We start from the raw sequence: 21,717 nt of genomic DNA, 5'->3' as shown, positions 1-21,717 counted from the left end.
TTGCTTTTCTTTTACTAAATTTTCTTTAGGTTTTTTTAATAATAATAATAATTTTGTTGTTGGTTTTATTACAATTATAATTATGTTTGTCTCGTGTCTTGTATTTTTCTTGTAAGCATAATTAATAATTAAATTGTTTATATAATAGATAATAATTATAATTACTTAATGCATAAGAGAATTTATAAAATAGAATGTGTTTGTTTTTTTGACATTATTTTCTTTGAAATATTTTCATTTTCCTCTTTTTTTGTTTGTGTATAGGTTTTTCTTTTCTTTATTTTTAGTTTTTATTAAATCTTCTTCTGGGTCTTCTTCCATTCTGTGATTTTCCTGCAAAACGCACACATTTAATGTTTTCTAAGAAAGTTTTTTTTTGTACAGAAAGAAAAGGTTTAACTCAAAAATTTTTGTGGAAAGATTTCTCTGCGTCTTTTTTGAGTAATTTGCAACAATTTATTTGTATCACACAATTGTCGTCGGGCGGTCTTGAAAGCGAAAGAAAAACCCGATTCGAGAACAGAAGGGAAATGGAATGCCGTGTCATGGAATGTAGAATCTTCCTATTGTAGGGGGATACAACAGTGCGTATGCTTCATTTTAATTACTATTCTTTAAATTCTAATCATTTATTTATATATTTCCTTGGAATTTTCTCCTTAAAACTAAAGCTAAAATGTGTTTTTGTGTGTGTGTTTTAGTTAATATTTTCAATAATTTACAATGTGGAGATATCCAAGAGCCCGGCGGCACTGGCAACAACTGCCGCCTCATGCCCAGGATGATGATAGTGATGGTAGAGCTGATGCTGCTGCTGCTGCTGATAATGCTGCTGCTGCTGCTGATGTTGCTGCTGTTGCTGCTGCTGTTGCTGCTGCTGCTGCTGCTGGTAGTGGAGATGCTGATGATGGTGCTGCTGCTCCTCCAGATGTTGCTGCTGTTGGTGCATGTCCAGCATGCTGGCGGCCGTGAAAACATTGGAAGCAGACGAACCGGCAACGGCTGCCGCCACAGAAGCAGCCACTGCGGCAGCTGCCGACGAGGAGGTGGAGGAGGATGATACCGAACCCGACACCGATCCGGATCCAGAAATGGAAACGGAGGAGCCGGAGCCAGAACCAGAGGCAGGGACAGAGACAGAGGCAGAGGATAGCTGATAGGCGGCGGCAGCAATGGCAGCGGCCGCCAAGGCGGGTGAATGCGCGGCCGCATGGCCACTGGAATGCGCCGAGGAGCGGCCACCCGACGACCCAGAACCGGACGCAGTGGGACTGGGCCGTCCGTTCAGCAACTGTTGATGCTGCTGCTGTTGCTGCTGCTGCTGTTGTGCCGCCGACGGCATATAGACACTCGACAGCGGCAGCGGTGGCGGCGAAACGCTCACAGTTGAGGCTGCTGCTCCATAGGCGCTGGCCATTTCTCACATATGTGCCAGCGGCGCCATCGCTCGCAGGGATTGCTGGTGCAGGTGTTGTTGCTGTTGTTGCTGTTGCTGCTGCTGGTGCTGCTGGTGTTGTTGCTGGACCTGTTGGTGCACTTGATGCACCTGGTGCTGGTGCATCGCCGCGTGCTGCTGCTGCAGATCGGGCGAGTCAGTCTGGTAGTGCAGCAGATGACGCTGCTCGTCCGGCAGATGGTACATGTTCATCAGATGATTCAGCTCCCCTCCGGCGCCGGCCGCCGCTGCTGCTGCTGCTGCTGCCGCTGCTGATGTGGCGGACACGTACTCCCGCTTCATGATGTGATTGTTGTTGTTGTTATTGTTGTTGTTGAGCGCTATGGCACTGGGACTGGGGGACACCGGCTCCGACTTGATGCTCGAATCGCTGGGACTATGGCTCTGGCAGGACACTTGACCGCCGCCGCCGCCTCCTCCGCCATAGGGCTGTGGCGAGGCGGGTTGCTGTTGGAGACTGCTCGATCCGTACGGGGATGGGGAGCCCGGCTGCTGGAGGCTGCCGCCGTATGGCGAGGTCTGGCCACCCGACACCGTGCCGTACATCGCATACCCGTTGTTGTACATGTGACCCATGTCGTACCGCTGGGCGTAGTGCTGGCCCATGTACGAGTTCTGGTAGGCAGCCGCTCCGGCGGGATCCGCATGCATCATGTAACCGTTGGGCATATACCCGTTGGGGGCATTCATCTGGTACATGTCCTGGCGGGCCTGTTGGGCCGTTGCCGCCGCCGCCGCTGCTGCGGCCGCCGCCGATGGTACCGACTGGTTCTGCGATTGACTCTGGACGCGGGTGGGCGTGACTGGGTCGCCGGCACCCCCTGGTCCCCCCACCGTCTGACCGGGCATCAGGCCACCCATTGGGTACTTCTCCTTGGTCTTGGTCAGAGTTTTGGTCTTGCGACGTGGACGATACTTATAGTCCGGATGTTCCTTCATGTGCACCGCTCGCAGGCGCTTCGCCTCGTCGATGAACGGCCGCTTCTCGGCCTCGGAGAGGTCCTTCCATTGGGCTCCCAGCCGCTTCGAGATCTCCGAGTTGTGCATCTTTGGATTGTCGGAGGCCATCTTCCGGCGCTGGCCACGTGACCACACCATAAAGGCATTCATCGGCCGCTTCACACGATCCGCGTGCGCCTGATTCTTGTTGGCCGTGGCGCTGTTGTTGTTGTTGTTGTTACTGCCACCACCGGTCATGCTGCTCAAAGCGGATCCGGCGGCCATGTGCGTGGGATGCTGCTGCTGCTGGGAATGCTGCTGCTGCTGCTGCTGGTGGCTCACGGGCGAGGTCATGTGATGGCTACCAATGCTGCTCTGGGTGGGACTCAGTTCGCTGGAGCTGTGCAGCGGAGAGCTCTGCTGCTGCTGTTGTTGTTGTTGCTGTTGCCCCACCTGCGTCCCGTTGAGGGTATTGGCCATGCTGGTCTGCAGCGAGCTGAGGGGGCTCTGGCTGGCCGCAATATGGGCGCTCATGTGGTGGTGGTGATGGTGGTTATGGTGACTCAGCTGCGAGTGGGTGAGATGCGACTGGCCGAGGTTCATTAGAGGCGCCAGCGCCGAGTAGGGCGAGGCGGCATGGCCGTGCAGAGCGGCACTGGTGTGATGCGGCGGCATTGTGGCATGCAGCAGGCTGCCCTTCATATCCGATTCCATGGTCAGCATGTTGTTAGAGGGGAATGTATTTCGATCGATCCGCTTTGCTTAGAGTCTCTTTTGGTCCTAGGTCGGGATGCTGCTAATCATCCGCGTTGAAGTTGTAGATACTAGATACTTTTACTATGCTCCGTTACTTGGTTGTTTCTTTCTATATAGTAGATATCCAGCAAATACTCGTACGTTTTGTTTTTAGGATTTTTTGAACATTTTCTTGGAAACCATGTTGCACTTGTGTTACTATATATTTTTTAGTATCTTTTTCTTAAGTGTTTTTCTTGCATAACAAATTTTTGCGAATATATCTTTGTATTTCTAAGATATTTTCTTCTTTATTTTTGGCAGCCGACACTTTTCGCTCTCGTTTTTCCCTTTGGAGCGTTTCGAATGGCGTTTCTTTTTGTTTTCTTTCGTTTCCACAGTCACAAATTTCTATTTATTTTTTCTATTTGGTTTTCGATCTCTCGCTCGAATAAAATACACTTGAAATTCGTTTGTTAAAAACCGTCGCGGAACGGAACTGAATGTGTGTGTGTGTTTGTGTGTGCCGCCTCAAAATTTTGTAGCTTTCGTAAGGCGAATTTTGTTGTTATTTTCGCGGTGTCCAGGAAAAAATACCTCCACACTATGCGGAATTGAGCACCTTTCTGTTTCTCCGTCAAAAGTGGACGGCGTCGAAACCTGTTCGAGGTGCGTTCTACGTTGATTTCGGGCCACACGTTTTTTTTTGTATTTTTTTGGGCCTGAATAATGTTGCTGAGATGACGAGGCACGAACAACTGCTGGCCGGGCCCCGACGAGGAGGCGGTAACGAGCCGAAACGAAAACGAGAAACCGAAACGAAGCGGGGCTCAAAGCTGCCGTGTACTATCGTATCGTACGTACTGTATCGTGTCGTGTCGTTGCCGTGAGTTGCGTGCGCGCGTGTGCTGACGACAGCGAATACGAGAGTTGAATGAGAGACTGAATGTCGCTGGTGGCTCGAGCAAGCGGCTGCCGCCGTCGAGACAGGGTGGCTGCTAAAAACGGGTCTCTGCATCTGTGTATTGTGTGCATGTGTGTCGGCATGTGCAAACCAGTTAAGTGGAGACAGGCCGGCCACCACGGCAGCCGGAGCGAGACAACCATAGTGTTTCGTATGGCACGACTGCTAATAAATCAAATAAACGCATTTCTTCTCCGTCTCTCTCTCGGCTCTCGGGCTCTTGGCTCTCGTGCTGCCTGTGTTCCGTGTGTGTGTGTTTGCATGTGTGCGGGGCTGCAGCTGTATGCCTGGGTTGGATTTTGCGCAGCCTGACAAACCAATCAACGAGGCGTGCGAGTGGCTCAGCCATATATAATGCCATCTCACTCTCTACAGCTCTATATCGATCCGTGTTGCGCCTTCAGCTGTGGCTGCTCAGGCCGTGTGTTGCCATAAAAATGTCGTCGTCTGCCGCTGTGTATCTGCGGGTTTATGGCAAGCGCTGTTGCCGCACTTCACGCTCGCTTCAAACTCTAGAGGAATTTCGCTATAGCCCCCCTTTACCCCCTCCCACCCGTTGAACAAAGTTCGCTCATATAAATTTTAGCTTTAAATATGGCCGACAGAAAAGTCCCTGTCCCGGGTACAGAGAATGAGGAGCCCGGGGCCGCAGTGTTTGCGGCGTGTTTGCCGTTAGAGCGCGTCTCACGCGCATAGTTTTTTCATCTTATACATATATGTATATATTTTTTTTGGGGCTTTTGGTTTTTTGCCTGTCTATACAAATACTTATAGTACATACATACATACATATGTATACTTACATGGATATGTACACATGTATTTTTTTTCATTCTTTTCCAGGATCTTCTGCAGTAGTTCTTCTTATTAACCTAATGGGTTTTCGTCAAGGTAGCAGCTAAATAAATGTATAGGCAGGCAGGATGGATGGAAAAAAGAAATGTATTAAGCGAGTGCTGTGCTGCAAGTGCATTGCAGTAACTACTAGATACAAATGTATCTATGTATCTCTGGCATGTGCCGCTTGTGTGTGTGTCTTTGATGCGGTCTGGCATCCTCGCATATCTATCACATGAGCAAAAAAGGTCTTGCCATTGTCTTAACCCGTCGTCACCCTCCGCCACATACCCCTTCCTCTCTTTCTCGTCCACAGGTGTTTCATTCAACCTTCCTCCTCCACGTCGTCGATTAATGCATATTCTGGTAGTAGAGTACCTTTCTTTCTGTTTCTGTTTCTGTTGCTGCTGCTGTTTCCGTTATCCGCCTCCCACCCCTTGGTTGGGGTTGGGGGCTCATGAGTAACTTTTGGTTTTCGTTTTTGTTCAGTTTTCATTAGCGCAAAGTGATTGGATTCCAGTTCTGATGTTTTCACAGTATCCCATACCGCACTACTCACTGGTTTTTAAAGGTTTCGAGAATCACAATAGAACTAGAGCACCCAGCCATCGATATGGCTAACGGATTGATTGCTCATTTCACTTGAGGGATAACAGAAAAAAATAGTCAACCTTAAGGTATGTCACATTGAAATAGAATTTAAATACTAATTTGACAAGAAATTCCACATGATTTATATCTAAATCTATAACAAAAATCGTATATTTATATCAAAATTGAATACATATTCTTAAAATTAAAATGATGTTTTGATGCAAGTTGAAAATAATACAACAATTAATGAAGGGTATAAAGGCGTTCGGTTACTTTAATTAAAATTTAAGTATCTGTAAGTTAAACTTTCCTTTCTTATACAAATTGAGCCCCTTTTTGCCTCATCGCCCACAAGTTTGCCTTTAGAAAATTATTCACGAATCGATTTCTCGTCGTTTCCCGCATCGTCATCTCGCACAAACACTTGAAGCGAGCTACTAACCCATAAAACAGTGTACTCAAATATACATATACATAAGCATATTTACATACATGTACCAAACAGCAGAATAAGTCAATATGTGAATGTGGGGCTCGTCTGCTTAATGAATTTATGGCCAATTGCAAATCATTTGACAATGAACGAAAAACACACAACAAGGAACAATAATACAGCCAGAAGCAGCAGCAGCAGCAGCATCAAACAATGCAAAAACCTGCCCCAAAAACTGACCTACAACAAAAATTGGGCAACAGCAACAACAATAGCAAATCTTAACCACAAAAACTTGGCCAAAGAAAAGGAAAAAGTCAAAGTCGATGCCTGATCCTGATGGCATTGTGCATACAATATAATGCCAAATACAAACACACACACAAACAACGAAAAAAATAAAATACAATTCTTGTTTCATTATCAATGTACTTGTTCCTGTTTTTATTGTTGGTGTTTTTCGTATTATAATGGAATTTTAAAGGCAGGGGAGTACTGACTGTTGCTCTCTCTTCAGAAAGCCATTCCGTTCGCCATTCATTTGAAAATGGGAAAAAAATAAACCAAAAAAACTGAACCGAAAACTGAACCAGACGCAGAAGCAGACCCAGACTCGAGACTCAGACTCGGGATTCAGATTCAGATTCAGACTCAGAGACGAGTAGACACTCAGACGGCTTTTGTTGTTGGTCTGGCTTTAGTAGTATTTGTTTGTGTTTTATGTTTGACGTTTGAGCGTGCTGGGCGCGTGTGAATGAAAAGGAAGCTCACTCACTCACGAATACACTCACAGACATTCACATAGTACAACCATTGCCATAGAGTCATAGAGAGCCATATAGCCATACAAAAAACAAAGTCAAGGTCATTGTAAAGAGTTTTAATTGTTCATACACAAAAAAACCACTCACACGCACACACACACACACCCAACAATGGGCGGGAGAGCATTACACAAACAAACATTCGTACATAATAAAAGAAATAAAAACGCAACAGCAACAATGGACAATGGCAAAAAAGGCAACCAGCAGCAGCAGCAACCAGAGGAGAAGCAGCAGCAGCAGCCCCGTGCCGGCAACAAACACTTCCCACTTCCACTTCCACCATTTCCACTTCCACAATAAAAGACAGAATTGGCAAGTCAACAAGTCGAACCTCAAACAACAACAACAAAAATTTGAACAATCCGGATGATATCTGCATATAGTACGGGTAGTGGTAGTAGTAGTGGGTCCTTCTATCAGAGATATTGTATCTATCATTTAAATGTTTTTCTGAAGAAATCCTCGTACTTAAATGGTATTCTATTTGAAGACAGGTATGTATATCTTGAATACATACAGTTTTATCTTCTTATTCTGAATATTTTATGCTTACGTTTAATTTCTAAAATTACTCAAACTGTTTACTCGCACTAGCTTAAAGATAAATAGCTCTTAGAAAACAGATATTTTAAAGACAAAGAAATATCAAAAAAGATATTTTATTATTTGACCACTTTATTTGGATGTTTAAATTGTACTTTAAGGAGTGAAAGCGTAAAACAACTTAAATAACTAAGATCACTTCAAAGTTACTGAAAATAGTTATTTTATAGAGCTTTTGCTGAGACAAAGCCTATTTATTAAGAAATATAAATAATACTGATAATAATGCGATAAATAAACATATAATTAAATTATTAAGTAGATCTCTGTATATATTAAGTTTTTATTGAAGTTGATGTATGTTGATATGTATGTATATGCTTCTGTGGAATGGCAGACCTTCTCATAGGATGTGTTTGGATGTTTTTTATTTCATGTTGCAATTCACTTGTTGCAATTTTAATACAAATTAATAAAGACCATATGTAGAGCCGATTCCTGATTTGCCTTAAAGACAGATGACCTTCAATGTTAAAAAAAAATACTAGAATTGCAGAATTCATTTATTTTGCGATTCGAAATTAGAGCAATCGCAAACTAAATTCTATAAATTCTACAAGCTCTAGTATTTTTTTGTGATCTGTATTTTGGGATAAATTTAATTTTTTTTTTACTATTTTAATATTTTATAATTTTTAAAAATATATAATGAAATATATAATAGAAACAGATGACTTAAGTTGTTTATGCGCTTCGAAACTATCTACGAAAATGATAAAAGGTTTTTTTCTGTTCGTTTACAAGTACATATAACTTTGGATGACTTTTAAAATCTGTAATATTTCAAAAATATATAGTATTCAATCAAATTAATAGAATATTTGCTTTTTTTATGCAGAAATAGCTTAGTATTGCTTGAGTTTACCATGCTCTCTACTTATTTATTTTGCCTATTTACTTACAAAAATATTTCCTAGCTCCGATTCCACATTTAGTTTGCATAAAGCCTTAAAGATAATCTATTTCTAATGACAGGAAAATGATTTCTATAGCTGAATTTTAGGAACTATATTTTTTAGAGAATCTGCTATAAATTTATTGGTCAGATTATAGATTTTTTGATCGATATTTCAGACCCAAAATCAAAGTAATATTTGGTTAAATTCATTTCTTTTGTTGCACACTTATTTTCCTGCCAACTTTTAGGCCAGACTTTCACTCACTTCCGTTGTGTGCGTGTGCGTGTGTGTGTGTGTTGACTCTAAGCTCAAATCTCAAACGGTCCCTAAATGTTTTGCTCTTGCAACTTTTGCCGGCAACTGTTTTACGAGTTTATCCGTTTAACAACGCCCAAAAAACAAGCAAACAAAAAAGGGAAAAATCTGCAAACACTCTGAGGCTGCAGAGAGCACAGAACAGAGCAGAAAGCCAGGTCGAGAACAAAAAAGTGCAGAAAAAATTACGTATACGACCCGTCTCGACACTTGTAGACGAACCCACACACACGCAGCCAGGAGAGACAGACAGTGTGAGAGAGAGAGAGCGAAGGAGAGATGGCTATACAGGCACAGACACAGACGCTATTCAGACTTATTCATTTTACACATTCATTTCCTCATTCAATTCGCAATTGTATACGAAATTTCAATTGTTTGTTGAATGTATTATGTGCGTTTTGCTGTATGCTGTGTGGCTTCTGCCAGGGAACGTACTCTCTCTCGTACTACATACTACTGTGGTGGCCCTCTTGCCACATGATGTTGAGGTTGATGGTGATGATGATGATGATGATGACGTTGTTGAAAATTGCATTCCATGGCAAAGTTCAGTTCAGTTTCAGTCGACGAGCGTGTGTGTGGCAACAGGTTGCTTCTGTCTAGCTTTTGAAATTTTTGCCACAAGGGAGACAAAGAACAAATGGATCTGGTGGATAGGGCGGATAGGGTGAGTGTGAGTGCCGCCGCTACTAGTTCTCTACACATATATGTACATATATATGGGTATGTGTATCCTGATTGCATGATGATGATAAGCGCGAAGTTGTGGCCATTGAAATTGTGAACGTGTTGATGAGTATAGCCATTCATTCATTCATTCACTCATTCAGTCAGTCAGCCAGGCAGTCATTCACTTGCCTTGATTGTTGAGGCTCTCTCTATTCTATTCTGGCTGAAAGTGAAAGTCGGTTCGAGGTCGGTTTGTATGCCCTGTATGGGTTGGTTGGAACAATCAAATGGCATTAGTTTTTGGGCTCTGAACTTGATGCAGGACCCGAACAATAGTGAGCGAGAGAGGAAGGTCCTCTTATCGATTTTATGTGGTCAGGGCGAGACAGAGAGAACCAGACTCAGAGAGAGAGAGAGACAGAGACGGGGCGGCTGCCTGCCCCACATTCATATTGCCATAGGGACGACACGACGACGACGATGCCCCAAAAGAGTTGAAAAGTGAAAGATGCAAATAATAGCCAAGCGAATGCTCTCTCGCTCTCTCCTTCGCTCTCTTGCCTTCTGTCTCTTTCTATAGGTCTCTCTCTCTGTGTCTCTGTCTCTGTCACACGCCCTTACAATAAAGGAGTCTCCAAACGCAGACGGGGCGTGTTTCTCACAGCCAACAAGCAGGCGAACAAAGAGCTAAAGATATTATATCTTATTGTTATTCTGTATTATTTTTGTGTCATTGAACTTATTTTGCCATGAAAGAAAAACGTGAGTAAGGCCGCCGCCGACTGAATATGAATGGCAGGGAATGGGCAGGGAGGGAATGTGGAGGGTGGGGAGTGGAAGGAAGAATCATTATCAATCAGAAGAATGCAATTGTTTTTGGTTGTTACATTTTGTTTTTTTTTCTGCCACTTGTATTTTACTTTCCTGAATGGTTATGGTTATTGAGCCACAACAATGGAACCTAACTGTGCCACAGATCCCGATTCCTGCCCCGTTAAAAGCAGACGCAATGGCAGACACAACTTTTGGGGCGGGAGGTAGAAGGCGGGGAGATTTCTCGATTAGGAAATTGATTTTTCATTTGTGAAAGACTTAAAGCTGAGTCCCTCAGAAGGGTATAAATTACCAGAAATTTGTGGATTTAATGATGATTGTTTCGGTTTCGGCTTTTGAAAGGATTTGTTGTAGCGAAAGTACTTGATTTAACATCAGTGATAATGAGCATTTGTTAATGTTGAATATTTATTACGAATTCTGGCAGGCAGAAATCTCATCTTTGGTTAAATTTATGCATGATTCTATCAACTGGTTGCGTCCTATGGAATGGCTATGCAAGTATTATGGACTATTGATATTGATACTTATCTCAAATTAATTACTCAACTTTTAATCTAACCTTCTATAATTGCATTATTATATTAAATTATTATTATAGTACAATTAAAATTGTAATTTTTTTATTTATTGAAATAAATACTATTAAAATTTATTTGAGCGCATGACACTTGCCACATACATATGCTGTACACAGATGTGGATTTTCATCAGAACAAAATCGAATTTGATTTGCTTCATATTATCGCTGAATTTAGTGTTTTTCTGTGGTTCTATAGTGGAATTTCTTTTCTTTAAAGCAGCCACTCACATAGTACCCTCAGACCACTCACATTATAATTGAATGCATCCCAAGATCCCGTCACTCTTAGTCAGCAAGAGGTACATATGCACTTATACTTATAACGTGCGCCTTTAGCTGCCACCGCAACTGCTCATTTAATAAAACTAATCAGCGAGTCAACAACTTGTACAGTGGCTGTGTGACAGACAGTAGAAAAAATAAAAGACATACAAAATGTGATATAAAACTGTAGTAAGATGGAAAATGAAAATCGCTCTGACAATCGCCATATTGCCCATTTAGATGGCCGGGCGGGCGGATACAACCAATTGAGTGAGACGATGACGGACTGGCAAAGTTCTTTGTTCATCTGGGACTGGTACTGGGACTCTGGGGCGTAATTTATCGCATCATTATCAACCTCATGGATGTCGCTAGGTCCTATTGGCGGTTCCGCACAAATTGCAGCCATTTAATTCAATTTAAATAAATTTAAAATGTGATCAACTATAGTTGAGAGCATCTCTGGACATTACTCCTCTCTTATTTCCTCTCTCATGTGGTCTGCTTTTGATTGTCGCAATTGGAAGAAAGTATATGCTTGTATATGAGGTGCAAGCGGGTGATCGAAGAAGCTTTTCGAGGGTGTGAATCATTGTGAATATTCACGCCCCAAAATTAGACAGAAGAGTCTTACTGGGAGAACAGACACGAGAGTCTACTAATGCTGATAAAAAATATGCTATAATATAAATAATTAAATAGAATAAAATAGAGTGTAAAACTCAAATTATAATTACTCAAATATATAAAATAAATGTAAAGTAAATGTATCGCGGGGATGTACATAGAATAAAATATAAATAAATTAACTCGTAAATGCGTAATGGGTTCGTATGTGTCTTCCCAATAGCTGTGATAAACCCCGTAACCCATCGATTCGCCATTCTGCGATTCAAACTTACATTCAACTCCTTGACAAGATCCTTTCTCCTGGAACAAAGTCCGGTTAAACAGCCAAGTGACAAATCGGTGACTTTCAAGACACAAACCCAACTCCAGAGTGAAGCCGGACCGGTGTCTGTTGAGGGTCTGTTGAGTTGTTTGGCTCTGCTGCCTTGTCGAAAGCGTCGAAACTTCTTCTTGGGCCAAACTGGTAGGCAAACACAACAGGCCACGCCATCCAAGTAGGACCGGGATCTAGCGCTTCGCTTCGGGCGTGAATAAATGAAGTTTGCAAATTGCACCACGCCTGACCACCACCGAAAAAGCTATAGCTGTAGGCAGTAGGCAGTATCGGGTCCAGTGGTAGTCGCAGTTGCACTGCAATCCACATTACGAATGCAAAACTTTGTCCTCATTACTTGGGAGCGAGAGCGAGAGACGCTACTGGGAAGGCTGAGAGGCTGGGTAGAGGCTGGGAAGTTGGGAAGCTGCCCCTGGGTTAAGGCGTTGCTCTAGTCCAAGTTATGGCGTCTGTCAAAGTCGTTTCGCATGCAAAAAGTTGTCGCCGTCGTCATCGCATTGTCCGGTCCAAGTTCTCGGCAAGCCCCGGCAGCCTCGGCAGCTGTAGAGAGAGAGAGAGAGACAGGCATCTGAAGGACAACGAGAATGATGACGACAACATCTGCATTGGGTCTTGGTCCCCTCTCCATCCTGGGCCTTTGCCAGAGAGTCCAGGCCCAGGTCCAGTCCAGTCCAGCAGCTGTCAGCTCGTCTAACAAGTGTCACAGCAAGTTTTTTGCTGGACACTGAACTGCTCTGCTGGACAGGGCCCAGTCCTCGGACACCACCAGTCTCTTCGGGTGTCTCTGCGAGAGAGTTTTTTTGTGAAAGATTATAATCTGCAAACAGTTGTCATCCCAAGTTTGAGTTTGAGTTTTTGCAAATATTCGTATTCCAGGCTGCTGTTGCCGGAGGCAGCTTTTCCTTTTGCTGATTAAATGATTTAAGGTCAGTTGGATTTTGTTTGGTCTTCTACTTACTTAATTCTTACTCGTAATTCATGAATAATTAGTTCTTTCATTCCTTGATCTAATTGTTTCTGTATCGAAGCGTAAACTCAACAAAAGGAAAATGCTTCAAGAGGTCAGTGGGTTCCAGAATACAAAACGATATGCCTGAGAATAATTGCAAGAGGATTTTCCATTACGTTTAATGGGGACTGTAAAGCAGACCACCTGTATTGCTTGCTATCTATCCGATAGGATCTCTTTATCCCCCAATGAAGACATAAAATTACGCAGCCAAAGCCTCGTTTAGGGGTAACATTAGACTAAATACCCGAACCGAAACTCATGACCGCATGAAATTGTAGACAACAAACATGGGAGAACATACATATACATATGCACATACGATCAGATCCGAAGACTCCCCGAACCGACTACCGAACTGTGTCCTAGATCAAAATCAATCAGAGGGGCCGAGAAATCGCTCTAATTTAGCAGAAATTTTGGCAGCAGTACACTGGCAGAAATCAGCTTGACTGACAGCTGGCAATTAGGACACGCAAATTTTCTGCTCTTCCCAGTAAAAACACGAGACCCTGAAACCCAACCACCCGACCCGATCTGGGGGTAAGGGTAAGAGGGTAACCCAGTACCCAGTAGCTGTGTGGCAGTACCAGTAGCTGTGTGGCAGTAGCCGACCCGATGGTAAGTCTCTTTCTGTAATTTGAGTCGATTTTTCCGGCATGCTGTTCTCCTCCTCCTCATCTTCCTCCTGCTTCTGCTCCTGCTTTCGTCTGAAATCGCAGTCTAGATGCGATGCTTGGATGGGCTGCCGCCTGCCTTTGCCTCTGCCTCTGCCTCTGGTCGTGGTTCCATTTTAATTGCAGCAAAAAAAGGTCGGGCCGCTCTGCAATTAGATCCAAAAGTAAAGTAAAACGAAGCCGCAGACGAAGGATCAGAAGAGAGATCGCAAGAGATGTGTACTAAGCGATACGACAGAGGGTTTCTCCTCTTCTCTGCCCTTACACAGATTGTCCCGCTTTTGCTCTCTCTCTCTCTCTCTGTCTCCCTGTAATTATGGGGAAGGGGACTCGTCGTGAGAAGTCCCGAAGCAGTAGCAGAAGCAGATCCCACACCCGCTCTTACCCTACAAATTAGAATCATTTGAATAACAATTCATTTTGCCGGAAATTCGGTTTTAAATATTTTGTAAATTTTGTGGGCGTCCACCCCGAGAATCTTGGAGTGGGACCCAGACCAAGTTCATAATCAAATTAGATCCCCTAAATAAATATGGCGCATCTCAAGCAACCAAATGGAGATCTTCGTGGCACTGTGTCGTGTCGGTGTGCAGTCAAGCATCAAACAAAGTTTCCAAGCAGCGACGACGACGACGACGACGGAGGCAAGTCTCTTGGACACTCCCCTTCATGCGAGTAGAGTATCGGAATCCGTATCCGTATCGTATCGAAGAGAAGACGCACAACCCCACCGCTCATTCCAGTTGGCCGGTGATGAGTTTTTAATGGCTGGCGCTGGCCCGCTGGCTGCTTGCGGCCAATGTGAATTATTGTTTTCATATTCCGCACAAAAACTGGTTATGCTTTCATGATTTTGCCATCGCTGAATGTTGAACAAACTGGAGCTAATCGGAGCCATACATACATGTACATATAAGTGTGCTGTTCTTTAAGATATGCGTTGTGGCGCAGAGGAATATGTGAGAATATTGCTTTAAAGGGGGAAAAATCCTATCGGAGAAGAACAACAGATGGGTATTATTTAAAGGGAATAGGATATAGCTAGCCTAAAGCTGAAAGCTCAGAGAAACAAAGGCCTGAAATATAAATAATTATTCCATCAGAAAAAAAATAATAAACAAATTTTTAATATATAATAAAGCTATAAATTAATAATTAAAATAATATATATTTCCTATTTAAAGTTAATATATTTTGTACTTCAATTAAATTTTGTCATATTTTTGTAGATTTCCTACAACTTAAAAAAATTATATTTATTAAAAAAAAATAATATTAATAAAATAACTTTTGTATACTTTCACGTTAAAATGAAAGTGCATTTTATTTTATTTAACTATTTTTTATTAAAAAAGCCAATATTTAATTTAAATATGGGTGTGTTTCCATTCCTCTCTGGGTATAGTCAAAGAAAATTAGTTCCAGCTTCATTCAAATAAATTTTATATTTATCCACCAATGAATAGTATTTCATCTAGACCATCCAAGGAGAAACTATATCTAAAAAAAATTTCATAACTCAATCAAGCGGATAATACCCGACGAAGTCCGACAGCATTTTGCCACAAGTGACCCATCAAAAATGTGGCATGCTCCACGGATGGCAGACCAGTTCATATGCTAATTCATATTGATAAAATATCGAAATGAACCGAAAAGTTGACTCCCTCCCATTCCATGAAACCATGGGCCTGAAACCGAGGGCCCTGTAATTTACAACGCATACAGTTAAGGCTTAAAGGTCATATATTATAGACTTTATTTGGACTTGAACCATACATAGAGATCCCTATCGTATCCAAAGATTTCGCATAACTTAAGACGGGAGTTTTGTGATTAAAAATGCAAAAAGTAAAAGGTTCGGAGAAGAACTCCGTCCCGTCCGGTGGGGTTCATAAATTCCGCATGATATGAGAGAGCCTGTCACATCAATTGTTTTCAACACGAGCGGGCCTCTCTCTCTCTCTATAAATTTATATAAATATCAATGAACTATGAATTCATTTGGCTGCCACATGGCGACATATATTAATAATTTCGATTATGTCTTTATTCAGCTTTAAATAGAAAAAAAAATATACAAGAATTCCCAACGCCTAAAACACTTTGAGCAGTCCAAGACAAGACGAAACTAAACGCAGCAGAAGGAACTCTTAATGGTGGCCATAAATAATTCTAGAAAACATTCAAATTCTTTGCCAATATTTCAAGAAATTAATTCATAATTAGGCAACTTCACGCCGCGCCGCTAGGGACGGACATGGGACATGGGACATCGTACTCCTCACCTCGCCTCTGCCTCGGGTTGGGGAGAGCACACAAAAGTAGACAGTGATTGGGGCATAAATTATGGGCAGCCGCTGGATCTTTTTCGAATAGAGCACCGACGACTGAAGCTCTGGGGCCTGGCATCGTGGCCGAGCAGGCAGAGTGTTAGATTTGTCAAACATAAATTAGATGTGGGGTCACAGAGCGGTACAGTGGGTTCAAATGGTGATATATCAAGGTGTAAATTGAGTGGAAACTAAGTAGAGCTACGTTCCCATATATCCAATAAATAAGCCTCTTCAGTTATTAAAATATACTTCTTTAGATTGAAAGAAATATGATTGAATATCCGATATCTGTCAAAATCTTCTAAATAGTCATTTAAAATACTTTACAATTATTAAATTGAATAGCATTATTAAATATATAAAATTATTATTATATCTAGAGACACTATGCCAGGATGAAACGATATTATTATAGAAAGATTTATTGAGTCGTGAAAGTTTATGGTCGACAAAGTCTTAACCTATAATTTCAGGTTTTCATTCTGTAAATTACGTATACTCAATTATATAGAGCTATCAATATTATATACATTTACAAAAACAAGCATGAATATATCTGAGGTACATCTAGAGGAACATTTACAGTATAAACAGATATTTTTCGAAATAGGCAAGTATCCATATCTTAAGTTCTGTGGAATACTTTTTAGTGAATCACTATGCATATACATATATTGGTTTATTATTCTGTTTTTTTTTTTTTTTTAAATTATGGTTTTATTATTTATTATTATTTTATTATTATTATTGTATATTATTAAAAAAAAATATATTAAAATTTCACAATAATAATAATACAATTATATTAAAATAAACCGTTATAAAGAGATAAATTCACTATTATTCAGAAAACCGTCGCGTAAATATGTATAAACTTTAGTCATTTATGAATGATCCTGTGGACAGTACGAGTATTCCATGGAGCAAAGCTATAACCTTAAGTTGATGTTAATCCCCCTCTCAGTTTAATTTTCCAAACCACTGTGAATAGAGGGAACGGGGAGGGATGGGCGGATATTCTCGTAGATAGATGACTCCGACTACTTCACAGATGCGCGCACGCACATTGAGGGAACAAAGAACTTGCTGACCGCATAGCATGTGGCATTCGTTTCGACCGGGTCTGGGAATGGGCCTCTGGATGCTGTGCGGTTCCATCTGCAATCCCCAAGTAATAAGCAAGCCGTCGTCGTTGTCGTCATAGTCATCTCATCGCCTTGGCCATTGCCATTGAAATGCTGTTACAAGTAACAGAAAATGCGAACAATGCGAACAGAGCATGCCGGCCGGCCAAGCCGGTCACTGAACAATAGGGCAGCAAGTCTTAACCAGCAGAGCAGCCAGCCCCCAACTGCACGTATATGTTATTAATATGGCTGCCAATTTGTCGTTGTCGTCCGTGTCTCAGACTGAGACTGAGACTGAGTCCAAGTCCGGGTCCATGCCATGAAATGTCTCTAAAATAAAAAGCCAGAGCAGCGCAACTGAAATTGTCGCACTTTGGATCCATTCCATTTCCCGCCATTTGCCATTTTATTCAATTAACTTGCAAGACAAATAATACAAATCAAGTATATACGTGCGCTATATATCTATATATAAAAGAGACATACATATATTTCCACGTACATGTGTAGGAGCCATTTTCAATCTGCTGTTTTCAGCAGTTTCAGCTCCAATTCTGAAAGGAAATGCATCATCAGCATTTGCATTCAGCATTCAGATAGAGGGAGAGCGAGAGATAGAGAGGGCGAGTGCCAATCCAAAGTCTTGAAAGTCTTGAAATTACTTCAGCTCGTTAAAGTGGAATGTCTGGAGGGGGTAGATGGAGATGGTGATGGAGATTCTGGTGGGGTATGAGTGCGCAAATTACCAAAAAAGAAATGGCCACTGGCAATTGACACCACCAATAATCCACCAGAGCTCGCTCCGAACAAAAGCCCCAAAGTTCGACAGGCAGATGAACATTTTTCGCTGAGTTCGGCAGTTGTTTTGTTTGCCACATTCCGACACACACACAAATAGAGATACTTACTGCTGCAGATACACTCCTATATATATATATATATATATATATGTATATAAAATTGTTACTTTTTGCTTTGCATTTGACCGGGTTCTAATTGGCAAAAGCGAAATGCGCTAATTTTCTGCTTGATTAAAGCCCAGTTGCTCAGCTAATTGCTGGGAGGGGCCGGGCCGGGGCTCCAACACAAGTATTGCTAGGGATTGGCTGACATTGGATATAAAAAACTTTTTCGATTGTTTCACATTTTTGGTAGAACGTTTGGAATAGAAATAAATAAATAAATGAAAATAAATAAAAATAAATGCATATAAATAAATAAATATAAAATAAATTAAATAAATGTATTTTGAAAACATTCCTATATTTATATTATTTATTTAACAGCTTGAAACATGAAAATATTTATAAATATTAAGGGGAAAATATAATTAAATTATGATGTCTGTTGTGGACCAGGAAAAAATAATAAATTATAAATTATGAAATAAAAAACATTTGACAGATATATAGAACTTTTTAACAGTAATATTTGAAATATAATTGAATTATGATCAGTTTTAGAACTTTTTAACAGTAATATTTGAAAATATAATTGAATTATGATCAGTTTTCTATCAGTTTTTATTCCTCTAAAGTTACCCTCAATTTTACTTATTTTAATGATATATTTTCCGCTTCCATTATCACACAAACACCTGGCTCCCTCCCTGCCATTACTTCAATCTACTTTGCGCACTTTCCAAGCAATTTCATCCAGAATAATGCAAAAAAAAAAGCGGAAGGGATAATGGAGGGAAAGTCTGGTGGAAAATAGAGAGTAAAAAAAGAAAGGAAAACAAAATCAATCAAAAATCTCAGACATTTGCTTTCTGATTCGAAGTAATTTGAAAGCAATCTACGGACAGAACGAACGAACAACAAGGCAAACAACAAACAAACAAACTCCAAAGATACAAGAGCCAAGAGCCAACTTGGAGCCTGTTTTCCCTATCCCTATCCCTAAAACAGGGGAGAAAAGCAATTTGCCATTTGGATCAACCCCAAGGAACGACATCATCAAGTGGGGCACCTCATCATAAGTAAGCCAAGCACTTTGCCTGAGTAAATGTGCAAATAAGTATCGCGTGGTGCATAACGTTCAGTGACTGTCAAACTGTGTGCCCCCACCGACTACTGTGAGGACCAGGCCCAGCCAAGTGCAACGAACGGTTGTTCGTTTCCAGAGACTCTCTTCTCTGGCAAGTGCACATAAGCATAACTAGACACATTCATCCTCTGCTGCCTGCCTCTGGTGCTGGTGCTGGTGCTGCTGCTTCTGCTGCTGGCATTCGGATTCGCACTCGCATTCTATTTTTGCACATGAGTTATTTTACTTAAGTTCTTGTTGCATTCTAACGTTGCACTCTCAAGTCGCATGCACCTTATGTCCCCTAGCCCCAGCCCCAGCCCCAGCCACCGTCATCCATCCTGTCTAGAAATGTAACCAAACGTGGCTCGAATGTCAGCTGCAGTGGCAGCAGAAGTTGGCTGCCAGGGGCACGAGCATGCGGCACGGGGCACGGGAATGTGGTAACTGTTGTTATGCAGTGCTCAAGTAATCAGTGCTACTGTCGCTTATTGTTTGTCTGTCGTCGGAGTCATCGTCGTGGCAGTCGCAGTCGCAGTCGTCGGTGTCTGTTTCGGAATCAGCATTGGATGCACAGTGGCACAAGTTTGAATTATATTTTTATATTTATATTATATAATTTTTATATATATTATATTTTTTAATATTTAAAAATTTTGGTTCTACTTTTATTTATTTAATTATTTAATCTGTGCATTATACTTTAGTTAGTTTATACTATTCAATCTTATTAATTGTTTATCAATCATTATTATTATTCTGTACTTGCATATTTTTTTATTTTTAATTTCTCTACAATTTCCTTTAAAACCCAAACCAGTGTTGGCGAATAGTCTTCTCAGCTCCGCTCTGGTCTTGGTCTTGGTCTGGGGTTTGTTGGCAATGAGTCTTCTCTCGCCTTGGTCGCTGCCATCTTTTGCCCTCCCCTGCCCAATCCTGTTGTTCTGTTCTTCTTCTTCTACACTCCGTCAATTGCGAATATGGCGCCCCATCCACCATATATAATTTCTGTGTTTTCTGCTTCTTTTTTATCTGAGATTTATGGCGGTCGTAAGTGGAAACGCAGTGCACTTGGCTGGTAAATTAAGTGCTTATTTGGAGTTTAAGTTGGTGCAATTAGACATGTTCTCAAGGGTCCTGCACATACCTGAAGAGTGGATGACAAGTTAGTGGATGATCTGGTGTCCCCCATGGGTCCCATCAAGGTTGCTCTCCCCCAAAGGACTCTCTGCCCTGCAATTGTTTGTTTCTGGAGAGAGAGAGAGAGAGAGATGTCAGAAGTATAATTGAGAAACTTTCCAGACGAATATTACGAGATCTTTGTTTGCATTATATGATACGGTAAGGATGAGCTTTCACTTTTTTGTTCTATTAGAAATTGAAATTAAAATCATTCAGATGGAACGGATTTAACTTTGAAATGAGAAATGATTTCTTTTAAATGAGGATTATATGCATAGAAAAGATAACTTAAATAAGGCAGACATAATTTATTACATACACAAACATTCCTGTAAAAATATATGTGTAATGTATAATAGATAAAAAACATTTTATACACGAAGTATCAAAAAATATAAAATGGATGCATAATTAAGAAACTGAATGACTTATTTAAAGGACAGTGTCCCCCCATTCCCACCGAATCTAGCGACCATATCTTTATTATATATCATGCGAACATCTAATCCATTTCAACCTTGACCGAAATCATAAAGCCAGGACCGGTGGTCTTCTTAGCAGTAAAGCCATTAAAACTGGGAGATATAAATTTAATTACAATCCCATATGCAGTGCAGTTTCCTCTCTTCTCCTCTCTGCTGAGAACACTAAATCAGTGCTAATCCCGTACTCCATCCTGGCATCCAGGGGGAAACGGACTGATGTCCGCATAAATCAAAGTTGGCATAAAATTTCACACCTTGACTGGTTTTATGATTTTACGCTTAATTTACTGCTGGATGAGAGGGGGCAATACATAAAAAAAATTGAAATTTACTCTGCTTACTGGAATGTCATAAAACCGAAATTCAATAAAAATTAAGAAACCCTGGAAGGAAGAATCCTTTTGTGAGAGTGATAACCAGCTGCTGGCTGTCGGATTTTTCATCATATTCTCTCGATTTGTCAGTTCCAGAATCAGTCTGAGATTTTGTGCTGCCTGTGGAATCCTTTGAGTTTGAGACCAACAGCGGACAATATTTTATTGAATTCTTTTGGGCAAGCCCAGACAATTCGACGCCAATACCAATACCAACCCCAGACCAAGACGCAACCCAGAACCTGGGGAACCTCCACCTCTACCTCTACCCCCAAGACGCAGCCAGCAGGTCGTAAAAAACAGGGAACGGGCTAAGGAGCGGCACAGCGGCATTGGAAGATTTATGGTTGAGGCAATAAATTGTGCAACTCCATGTTAAAAAAGTTGAAGCACACGGGTGAAAGTTCTAGGCGCTCTCGGCTACTCCCCGTACATTTAAATTGTCTGGGAATTCACTTATCGATCCCGACCAGGAAGGCAAATCATTAAGTGCCATAAATTACGCCCACCAACAAGCCAAAAAATACAATAAAAATAAGTAGAGACTTTCTTCGAAAATTTGCTACACTTCCATGCGAGA

The 21,717-nt window shown here is 41.5% G+C and overlaps 1 protein-coding gene across 1 annotated transcript; it reads right to left on the bottom strand.

Moving 5' to 3' along the window:
- Positions 1 to 245: 245 nt before the first annotated feature.
- On the bottom strand, positions 246 to 4,028 carry LOC6593872 (GATA zinc finger domain-containing protein 10). Its single transcript, XM_002019133.2, is given in 1 exon segment — positions 246 to 4,028. A coding segment is annotated over 1 exon segment (2,400 nt). The 5' UTR covers positions 3,119 to 4,028; the 3' UTR covers positions 246 to 718.
- Between the last annotated feature and the right edge of the window lie 17,689 nt (positions 4,029 to 21,717).

Source organism: Drosophila persimilis, unplaced genomic scaffold (genome assembly GCF_003286085.1).
Source record: "Drosophila persimilis strain 14011-0111.01,24,50 unplaced genomic scaffold, DperRS2 tig00000124-arrow-pilon, whole genome shotgun sequence".
In the NCBI taxonomy this organism is placed as follows: Eukaryota; Metazoa; Arthropoda; class Insecta; order Diptera; family Drosophilidae; genus Drosophila; species Drosophila persimilis.
Note: the sequence above shows the minus strand (reverse complement) of the source record. Positions and strands in the feature narration are given on the sequence as shown.